This window comes from Papaver somniferum, chromosome 9 (genome assembly GCF_003573695.1).
Source record: "Papaver somniferum cultivar HN1 chromosome 9, ASM357369v1, whole genome shotgun sequence".
Taxonomy (NCBI): domain Eukaryota; kingdom Viridiplantae; phylum Streptophyta; class Magnoliopsida; order Ranunculales; family Papaveraceae; genus Papaver; species Papaver somniferum.
In genome coordinates this window covers 92,719,504-92,730,314 of record NC_039366.1, presented here as the reverse complement: position 1 = coordinate 92,730,314, position 10,811 = coordinate 92,719,504, and the positions used below count along the sequence as shown (strand labels likewise).

The 10,811-nt window shown below is 38.0% G+C and overlaps 1 protein-coding gene and 1 non-coding gene across 2 annotated transcripts; one reads left to right on the top strand and one right to left on the bottom strand.

Annotated features, from left to right (window-relative positions):
* The first annotated feature begins 6,929 nt into the window (after positions 1-6,929).
* Positions 6,930-9,661, top strand: LOC113307593 (G2/mitotic-specific cyclin S13-7-like). Its single transcript, XM_026556040.1, has 6 exons — positions 6,930-7,153; positions 7,682-7,896; positions 7,992-8,249; positions 8,354-8,890; positions 8,985-9,163; positions 9,270-9,661. Exons 1-6 carry the CDS (start codon positions 7,114-7,116, stop codon positions 9,403-9,405), a joined length of 1,365 nt encoding a protein of 454 aa, XP_026411825.1. The 5' UTR covers positions 6,930-7,113; the 3' UTR covers positions 9,406-9,661.
* Positions 9,662-10,110: 449 nt separating this feature from the next.
* Positions 10,111-10,182, bottom strand: TRNAK-UUU. Its single transcript has one exon. It is a non-coding gene; the product is annotated as a tRNA-Lys (tRNA).
* Between the last annotated feature and the right edge of the window lie 629 nt (positions 10,183-10,811).

Below are 10,811 nucleotides of genomic sequence, written 5' to 3'. Positions count from 1 at the left end.
CTTGTTAATGGAGAAGTAACAAAGTTAATCAAACCCTCGAAAGGAATTCTTCAGTGCGATCCTTTGTCTCCTTTTCTATTTCTTCTAGTAGTAGAAGTGTTATCGTTGCTCATAAACAATGCAGTGGCTCAAGGAAGACTCAGTGGCTTTTGGGTGAAAGAAGGGGGTACTGTTGTGTCACATCTGCAATTTGCAGACGACACCATTATCTTCTTAGATGCAACAATTGTTGAGGTTAGAAGATTGCTGGTAATTCTAGTCATGTTTGAGATACTAACTGGTCTTCGTCTTAACTTAGAGAAAAGCACGTTGATAAGCATAGGAGCAGACCAGCTGGTGAATGAGTTAGCAATGGAGTTGGGGTGCCGAGTTGAGTCCATTCTGATAACCTACTTGGGAATGCCAATTGGCTCAAATAGAAGGTTCGAGATCATATGGGAGATAATCATACAAAGAATGCAAAAAAAACTTGCACCATGGAAAAGGAGGTACTTGAATAAAGCTGGTAAAGTGGTTTTGATTAGAAGTTCCCTTGAGAGTTTGGCGGTGTATTTTATGTCTTTGCATCACATCCCTGTATCAGTAGAAAAAAGATTGAATACGATAATGAGGAAATTTTTATGGGGTGATGATGATGAGAGGAGAAAGATGAGTTGGGTCTCTTTTAAACGGATTTGCAAACCAAAGAAGAAAGTAGGATTGGGTATACGAAGTTTGCGGCTTGTGAATAAGTCCTTGTTAGCCAAATGGCATTGAGAATGATGGAGTAGGGTTTCAGTCTCGTAGGGGTTTATTAATCTCCACTGTTAATAAGTTCCATGCTCTAGATGTGTGTGGAAGGGAAGATGTAGTACCCACCTCAAATAGGCTGGAGGTTATTGATAGTGCTATTGCTGTTGAGGCACTTGGAGCACAATGTATGATTGTAAGAGAAGGAGATGTACCCAACACTCATGTGATGCCAAATGACTCAGTCAGTATTGGAACATTAGCTCATGGAAACGGTGAAGGTGTAGGTGTTTTTCAAACCATTTCAGGGGTTAATGAACCTTTTTTGGAAGAGTGTAATGACAGAGGGTTTCATTCCTCAGTTCCTACTGACGACCTTCAAATGGTCTTACACTCTTGTCAATTGGAGGATATGGTTGTGAGGGAATCACCATTATTAACGCATGTGACACCAACGGATCAACATCTGGATCTTTTCAATGTGATCGATGACCAAATAGTCATTAAGTTGGGAGACATTCAGAAAGCTAACATCGATTCAAACGAAGTTATTTTTTCTACTTCAAATCTAGTAGTGGAACTTTGTTGCAGGATGGGTGGTATTTCATCTAAAGACGAGGCACAAGCTAAATCAGTCATTGATGAGATATTATTCAAATACAGGGATATGTATAAGGCTATTGCGGAAGGGCAGAAAGTGACTGATAGCTGTGACTCAAACGTTTCTAATTCTTCTAATGATGAGGAAGAGAATGATGAGGTGAACTCAAGGGATAAAAGTGTACCTGATGGGATCTAAGATTGTTTCTTCGAACTTAAGAGGCATAAATGATTATGCCAATCAAGTTGCGGTGAGAGACATGATTGCTCAGCTCCATTGCTTTATTTTTTGTATTCAAGAGACCAAGATGATTTTTATGTCTCAATGGTTCGATCGTCAATTATGGTATGATTCGTATTTTGGAATGGAGGTTTTACCTTCTCAAGGAGATGTAGGAAACAGTGATGGCCTAATAACGATTTGGGACAACACCACACTGGAGCTATTGGATAAAATATTGGGACTGAATTATATTACTTGCCTATTTCGATTTCGCAGCACTGGTTTTAAGTTCTTATTGACTAATGCGTATTCCCCTTGTGATCATGACAGAAGAGAAACTTTTTGGTCTGATTTGGCACAGGTAAGAGCTTGGTCTTCTGAATCTTGGTGTTTTGTTGGAGATGTAAATGCAGTTAGAAGTGACGGGGAGAGAAACAAGCGAGGAGGAGATGCAAGAAATATGAAGTTTCTGAATGACTTTATTTCGGACCAAGAGCTAATTTATTTACCATTACATGGTGGTGCATATACTTGGATCAATAAGCAGAATGATCATTTGCTATGTAGACTGGACATATGCTTGGTGTATATAACATTTGATGCTAAGTTTAACAATGCTACCCAAACAGCATTGGTCCGTACGATTTCAGATCATAATGCTATTCTTTTGGATTTAGATCCATCTATCAGAATTCACTCTAGTTTTAAGATTGAAAATCAACGATTGGAGCATCCAGATTTCGTGAAGTTAGTGGAAGTGTGGTGGAATTCTATTGATTTTGTGGGTACTCCATGGTACGTTCTTTTCCGAAAATTGCAGAACTTGAAGTATTTTATCAAGAATTGGAGTAGGAGTACGTTCGAAAATGTGAGAAAGGAGGAGGAAGAACTTAAGAAGAAGATAAGTGCTTTGAATATAGCAGAGGAGAGCATAGCTTTATCTTCAACACAACTTGGAGAAAGAGCAGATTTGTTGAATTCTTTGAGCAAGGTAAAGTGCACTAGAGCTAAAATGGTGTTTCAAAGGGCTAAGGTCAAAGGCTTTAAAGATGGAGATAAGAACACACAATATTTCCATAAAATTGCAAGCGGTAAGAAGAGAAGAAATTGCATAACAAAGCTGGAAGTGGATGGAGTGGACGTTTTCAACCATGAAGTTATCAAAAAAGAAATTCATGAATATTATACGAGCCTGTTTACTGCAGTCTCGCCAGTATGTCCCTCGTTCAACAATTTAGAGTTCAGATCGATTGATTCAGTGCAACAGGATTGGCTGGAGAGAAATTTTGAAGAAGAGGAGGTTTTTAGAGTAATAAAGATGTGTGGTTCTAATAAGGCTCCAGACCCTGATGGGTATAATTTGGAGGTTTACAAGGCATGCTGGGAGGTATTAAAGAAGGATATTTTGGCATCTTTAAATGAATTTCATGGCAAAGGTAAGTTGGACTGGAGATTGAATGTCTCTTTCTTGAAGTTGATTCCGAAGAAAGAAGATTCAGCCACGGTGAAAGATTTTAGGCCACTAAGTTTGATTAGTAGCTTCTACAAAATCATGTGTAAGCTACTAGCGGAAAGAATGAAAGTGGTAATGCCAGGTTTGATTTCAAATTCTTAGGGAGCGTTTATCAAGGATAGGCAAATTCTAGACGACATTTTGGTGGCGAATGAGCTAATTGACAGCAGGTTAAGGCAACATTTCCAGGGATTATGTGCAAGATTGATATGCAAAAGGCCTTCGACAATGTAAGTTGGCCATCACTTTTCTCTATTTTGGCAAAAAATGGTTTTGGTATGAGATGGTTACAATGGATGAGATGGTGTGTAACTGAAGCGCAGTTCTCGATTCTTGTTAATGGAGAAGCAACAAAGTTAATCAAACCTTCGAAAGGAATTCGTCAGGGCGATCCTTTGTCGCCTTTTCTATTTATTCTAGTGGTAGAAGTGTTATCGTTGCTCATAAACAATGCAGTGGCTCAAGGAAGACTTAGTGGCTTTAGGGTGAAAGAAGGGAGTACTGTTGTGTAACATCTGCAATTTGCAGACGACAACATTATCTTCTTAGATGCAACAATTGTTGAGGTTAGAAGATTGCTGGTAATTCTAGTCATGTTTGAGATACTAACTGGTCTTCGTCTTAACTTAGAGAAAAGCACGATGATAAGCATCGGAGCAGACCAGCTGGTGAATGAGTTAGCAATGGAGTTGGGGTGCAGAGTTGAGTCCATTCCGATAACCTACTTGGGAATGCCAATTGGCTCAAATAGAAGGTTCGAGATCATATGGGAGATAATCATACAAAGAATGCAGAAAAAACTTGCACCATGGAAAAGGAGGTACTTGAATAAAGCTGGTAGAGTAGTTTTGATTAGAAGTTCCCTTGAGAGTTTGGCGGTGTATTTTATGTCTTTGCATCACATCCCTGTCTCAGTAGAAAAAAGATTGAATACGATAATGAGGAAATTTTTATGGGGTGATGATGATGAGAGGAGAAAGATGAGTTGGGTCTCTTTTAAACGGATTTGCAAACCAAAGAAGAAAGGAGGCTTGGGTACACGAAGTTTGCGGCTTGTGAATAAGTCCTTGTTAGCCAAATGGCACGTCAGGTACTGTAAGGAGAAGACGACACTTTGGAGGAGAATTGTTTGTGAAAAATCTAAGGCAGAAGGGGATTGTTTGCTTCCTTCGTAGGTTAAGGAACCAGTTGGGAGAAGCATGTGGTTCGACATACTGAGAGAGAATAAGGTTTTTATTGACTATGTAAAAGTGCAGGTTAAAGATGGATCAGGAATTAGATTTTGTCATGACAGCTGGTGTGAAAAGACTCCCTTAAGGATGAAATATCCAAGGCTTTACAGGATTAGTAATCAAAATATGTCGAGGGTTAGTGAAATCTTTGATAATACTTGGAATTTTCAATTCAACGGAGTTTTGGATCTGGCAGAGAGGATTGATCTTTTGGAGATGAAGTATGATTTAAGGCTTGTCAGACTAACTCAGGGAGAAGAAGATTGTTTGGAAGGAGATATTTTAGCCAAAGCAATTTATAAGAAGTTATCTGACACGGATCCAGACTGGGAGGGTGATCGAATTCTATCAAGTAAATTTGCGCCTCCTAAAGTTCTATTCTTATTTTGGGCTTCTATGCATGAGTCCATTCCAACTAGGCATATGTTACAGCACAGGGGAGTCGATATTCAGTCCAATCTGTGTCTCTTTTGAAACACAGAGGTCGAAACTATGGAGCACTTATGTATGCACTGCAGTGAGATTATAAAGTTGTGGGATTATTTCCTAACATCGTTGAGTGTTAGATGGGTGATGTCGCTAAAGTTTAAGGACATGATGCTTAGTTGGAGATTGGAAAGAGCCTCAGTGAAGGTGAAGATGGTGTAGCACCTGCTGCCGTACGCTATTTGCTGGGAAGTTTGGAATGAGCGCAACAGGAGGGTGCATGGAGGAACACCTTAGTCAGGATATGAGTTGGAAATAACGGTAAAGCAATGGATTCAACTTTGGAGTTCAACAACGGAAGTTTTCAGTCAATTCTCAGCAACTCAACTTTTGACTCAATGAGAGACTATTATGAAATTGTAGTTGCAGAATTTCCATTCTTTTTTTTTTGTCGGTCTTTTGACCTTGTAATTACACTGTACATATTTTTCCTTTAATATATTCTTCTTTTTTCAAAAAAAAAAAAAAACTGATAGGAAAGAGGAAGTAGAAATGGTTTCTTCTCTACTGATTCAGTATATATATGGTCCTAATTAAAAGGGTATTTTAGTAATCAAAAAAATAGATTCCACGTGGGTATTATCCACCTTAGGACCAAATGGTAGTATTTAGAACCAAACAGTAATGTATTAGAGCAAGTCTTATGGTGGAATCCAACCTATTCCAAGTGTGGAAAAACCATGGAATGTCAAGTCTAGTGGCTTCCAAGTTGGGGTCTTCCACAGAAAATCCAAGCAGGGTTCCATGAATTGATGGAAGGGTCCGTGAAATCCATGGAAACGCTAATCAGAATAGCGCAGTAGAAGACAAGAAACGCTATTAAGAATAACACAAAAAAAAATGTTATTCTTAATAGCACTCAGTGCTATTAAGAATAGCGTTTTCTTTTTATCCGCAGATTTAAAATGAGTTGTTGAAATCTAACGGTTGAGAAAAAACGCTATTCTTAATAGCACTGAGTGCTATTCTTAATAGCGTTTTTTTTGTGCTATTCTTAATAGCGTTTTCTTTTTGTGTGCTATTAAGAATAGCGTTTTCACTATTCCACCACTACAATTGCACTTCCATCCACAATTCCAAATGTAGGAGTTAAATATCGCACACGTTAATAACTACGCGAAGTGAAGAATACAACCTAAGCTAAGAGGGTCGCACACAGCAAAGTTGAGATGACGCACCAGATGATGTCAGCAAAGTCACGAAAAAAGTGTGAAGAATCATGCGAAGAAGTATGTTATGCAAAGATGAGTGATTGTATATGAGCGAATATGTCGCATAGTGATCCCCAAAATAATGAGATTCTTAGCTGTCATCCACTATGTAAAATCCTATATAAAGGAGAGAGTCATTGTATCTGGGAGGATTCTAGGACAAGTCTTGGAAAAAAAAATAGGAAGAGAGAGAAAGTGAGCTTAGGTTTCAAGTAGAATTGTTGTAATACTTGAATCATTCTTGTAAATATTCTTAATCTTTGGTTAATAAACAAGAGTTCATAATGATCACTTAGAGATTGAATCAGTTATTGTGGAGTGTAGTTGTAAGATTCCTTACAACTACACCAAATGCTTAGGTGACGTGGAAGATGGAAAATGGAAAATGGAACTCTTCCATCACAAGACTTGCTCTTCAAACTCGCTCCTTAAAAAGAAAAAAAGAAAACAAAACTCCAGGTGAGACGAGAATTTAGGATACACACACATAAAAAGTGATGTACGTATATATTAGATAATTTAAAGATGTCCACTGTCGTGAATGTTTCTGAAGCCAGCTTAAAACGATTCCAACGAATGAGACCATGTCCATGACCAAGACCGAATCCCAATACATTCTTTGTCGTTGTCCACGTTAAGGCCGTCAGATCTGGACAAAACCTTAGATGAATTACATTCCATCGCGCGAGATATTCACGATATGACAGTCCTGTAATTTCTCATCACATAACGGTAACTTTTTGCACTTTCTATTTCTAAATATGCACAACGGCTATAATATTCCATGAGCCGTCAAGATTTAATAAATTTGAACGGCTAGATTTGGAAAGCAGAATAAGACCGTTGTAGAGCGGAGACGCTTCTCTTCAGAAAGGTATTCAAATAGCAAACTGTGGTCCTTTGGATTTATTTTATTTCATATTTTCACAGAAGAAAGAGAGAGTGCTTATATATTCAGAGTGAAAGATTTGTAGAGAAAAGTGAGATAGGGTTTTTAGAGAGGTGGCGAATTTCAATCTTGAAGGGGAGACGCGAAGAGGCGGCTTCCAATTGTTTCTGTCATCTTTATTTTCAAGTTTAGGAGGTGTTTTCAGTCAAGTTAATCAAGAAGAAGAACAGATGGGTTCTAGAGCAGTTCTTAATCACCAACAACAAAGAGGTATTAGTTTCTGCTTCTTTGTAATTTGAATTTACATGCCCTAATTTCCGTTTTCTGATCTTTAGTTGTTTTTTTTTTGATTTTTGAATTTGATCTATGATCTGGGTTTTAAATGTTTTAAGATTTTGTTTCTTATTCTCTTGTGGTTGATTAGATCTCAAACTGGATGTTGTTTGTCTTGGGAAAATCTAGTTCTTTTGCTATTATTAGATGATCATTGTTTCAGGAAATCTCTGATCTTTTAACGATCTTGGGCGTCTTAGGTTTTTTCGTCCTTTATTCTGTATCTATTTCTCTATCTTTTGAAAATCTCTTAACTGAAGTTTTAATATCTGATTTTTTGTTTTACCATATTAATTAATTTTAGGCAAATTGAGGATTTTCATTCGATTGGGGCTTTTTAAAATCTGGGTTGTATTCAGTAGTTCAGATCGTACATATAGTGGAATTCGATTTGTATTAGACAGATTTGGGGGATTTCGTTGAGCAGTAAGATGAACTAAAAGGGTTTTCTTATGGACTTTGCAGATGTACCAGTTGCTGGGGCAGCCAAACAAAAGATTATTGCACCTGGAGGCGGCAATAACAGGAGAGCCCTTGGAGATATTGGGAATTTAGTGAATGTTCGAGGGGTTGTTGGTATCGAAGGGAAGGCACTACCAGCGAATCGCCCTGTTACTAGGAGCTTTGTTGCTCAATTGCTATCAAAAGCACAAACTGCAGAAGAAGCTGCAAACCTCAAGGTGAGTTAAACAAAAAGATTTTCCTTATTCAACTTTAAAACAAATTCAATTCCCCAATCTGAATTTATATACTGAATTCTTCTTCAATTTTTCAGAAACAAATTCCAGCTATTCCTGATGGAGCTGTGGCTAAAAGAGTTGTATCAAAGGGAGTGGCAGTTCAAAAGAACAGGAGACCTCTTGGAGATATTGGAAATCTGAAGGTTGCTGTAAAAGCTAAACAAGAAGTGGTAATCGAGGATGGTGGTCCAGTTATGGAAGAGACCAAAAAAGAAAAATCCAAAAGTCATCATAAATCTTCAAAGAAGAAAAAAGTTATCACAATGAGTTCCGTTCTTGATGCTAGAAGCAAGGTTACTTTTTGAACCCATCATGTGTTTGTTTTTCTTCCATCTTTTGTATGATCATTTCGAGATTCTGTTGACAACTTTTGCTAATTTGGGTTCTTATGTTTCAGGCTGCTCATGGTGGTATTGCTGATAAACCCAAGGAGTCAATCATTGATATTGATGGACCAGATGCTGACAATCACTTGGCAGCTGTTGAGTACGTTGATGACTTGTACAAATTCTATAAGCTCACAGAGAGTTCAAGCCAAGTTCATGACTATATGCACTTACAAGATCAGATAAATGGGCATATGAGAATGATTCTTGTGGACTGGTTGATTGAAGTTCATAACAAATTTGAACTCACTCCTGAAACTTTATATCTCACGATCCACATTGTTGATCGCTACCTTGCGATGAATCTAGTTATAAGAAGGGAGTTGCAGTTAGTAGGGATTAGTGCTATGCTCATAGCAAGTAAATATGAAGAAATCTGGGCTCCAGAAGTGAATGACTTTGTTTGTATCTCAGACAAGGCTTACAACAGAGAACAAATACTGGCCATGGAGAAGGCAATATTGGGAAAGCTGGGATGGACCTTAACTGTTCCTACTCCATACCATTTCCTAGTTCGTTTTGTCAAGGCTGCTGTTGCAGACAAAGAGGTAATAAATTTTTCTGCTAAATGTGAGTTTAACTACATCTATGGATTATCAGTGTAAGTTGTATCTGACTCTTCAATGTGCTGAAATTTTTCAGATGGAGAACATGACATTTTTCTTGGCGGAGTTGGGACTGATGCAATATTCAATGATAAAGTACTGCCCATCGATGTTGGCTGCATCTGCTGTCTATGCAGCACAATGCACCCTCAAGAAAACCCCTCTTTGGAACGATACATTGAAGCTACACACTGGTTTTGCTGAAGCTCAACTTATGTAAGTATTTTACAAGATTAGCTTCTTCTTGTATGATAATATAATATAGACTTATGCTTTTGATCAGATAATCCAATTCTAATCTGTTTCCACATTTGTTTGACAGTGAATGTGCCAAAGAATTGGTGAGCTTCCACTCTGCGGCTCCAGAACATAAACTTAGGGTGGTTTACAGGAAATACTCCAGTTCAGAACGTAGTGTCGTAGCTCTGCTTCCACCAGCCAATAACCTCTTGGCTTGATCCCCTCCAGTCATTATGGATCATTGGTGCTGTACTTCCCGCTTGCCAACAACCTCTTGGCTTGATTGATTGATTCAGAGAGAGGAGTGCCTTTTAATTTAGTGCTTTATACTGTGTCAAGTGATTATCAAAATTATGGGTCATCACTGCTGTAATGATCGAGAAGTTTCAATGAAAACTATGTGTTTTTAGCGTTTTTTTAACAATTTTCTCAATTTGGAGATTTGCTATTGCTTAATGGAGTCAATTTTGTTCAGAAATGTTGTGTTACTCTATGGTTTTATTTGGAATATTAACATGAACAAATTTGGCAAGAAGTGTGTTCGTTTTCCCTGAAGTGTTCGTTTTCCCTGGCAACAATGTGATTTGGGAACAAAATCAGAGCCAAAGAGAATTCAAATTCATCTTATTATTGTTGTGCTCCTTTTATTAAATCAGAACGAGAGTTTGACGAAAAGTGACACGAGTTTTTGTGATCAATCGAGCAACCTACCGAAATAGATTAGCAGAACCATTGTACACTTCAACCCAAAAATTATCATACGAAAAGTTCTACTCTGCCTAGTTGAAAAAATAGATATGAAATCCACGACTTCGGGTCCATATGCTTCAAGTGAAATGCAAGAGAGCAACCTATTACAGTGCAGCTAGAGTGGTGGACAAGCTGGGTAATACAGCAAAAAAAAAGAAAAGGGGATTATAACTCGCCGACTAAGGGGATCGAACCCTTGACCACGGGATTAAAAGTCACGCGCTCTACCACTGAGCTAAGTGGGATATGAGTTAATCAAGTTAAAAACAACGTAGACATTCCGGTGATTTCATGGCCCATTGGCTTTTTGTTTCTCATCTTTCTTAAGATGGAAGCTTTGTTATCAGACTAGCTCTCATGCAGCATTCACAGGGGGTTCACAAATCTAATCCATGTCACAACTGTGACGGGCTAGCTATTCTGGTTTTTGGAGCATTCCCGTTTCTATAATTCTAGATGTACCAAGGGAGAAACCGTCACAGCTCTATTTGTGACCCATGGTGGGTAAAACTCAACCCCTTATAGTTGCCATTTGGGGGAGCTCGAGCTAGTATAAGACAAATCCTAAATAATTAATGCATGCCATCTCATGACCATACACAGTGGTGTTAGGGGCCGGTGAGCATGGTCTTAATATCCACATCCAATCCAATGCATGGCGACTTTAATTTTGACATCCGCATCCGATCCAGCATTTGAAGGGTTGGATGCAGAAGATCCAATCGATTTCTTCTACAATTAATAGTTAAAATATGCAAGACAAAATTAAGAAAAATGGTTCAAGATCACATATCATATCGTGATTTCTAATATTAACTCAAATATGCATAGAATTTACTAATATTTACTATACTACTCATAAAATAATAGTAAA

What these genes read in the sequence shown, in the direction of transcription:
- LOC113307593 (XM_026556040.1), top strand. Translation starts at nt 7,114, where the DNA reads ATGGGTTCTAGAGCAGTTCTTAATCACCAACAACAAAGAG. An exon ending in TAATCACCAACAACAAAGAG is followed by an intron (nt 7,154 to 7,681) that starts GTATTAGTTTCT and finishes TGGACTTTGCAG; the next exon opens with ATGTACCAGTTGCTGGGGCA. An exon ending in TTCTTGATGCTAGAAGCAAG is followed by an intron (nt 8,250 to 8,353) that starts GTTACTTTTTGA and finishes CTTATGTTTCAG; the next exon opens with GCTGCTCATGGTGGTATTGC.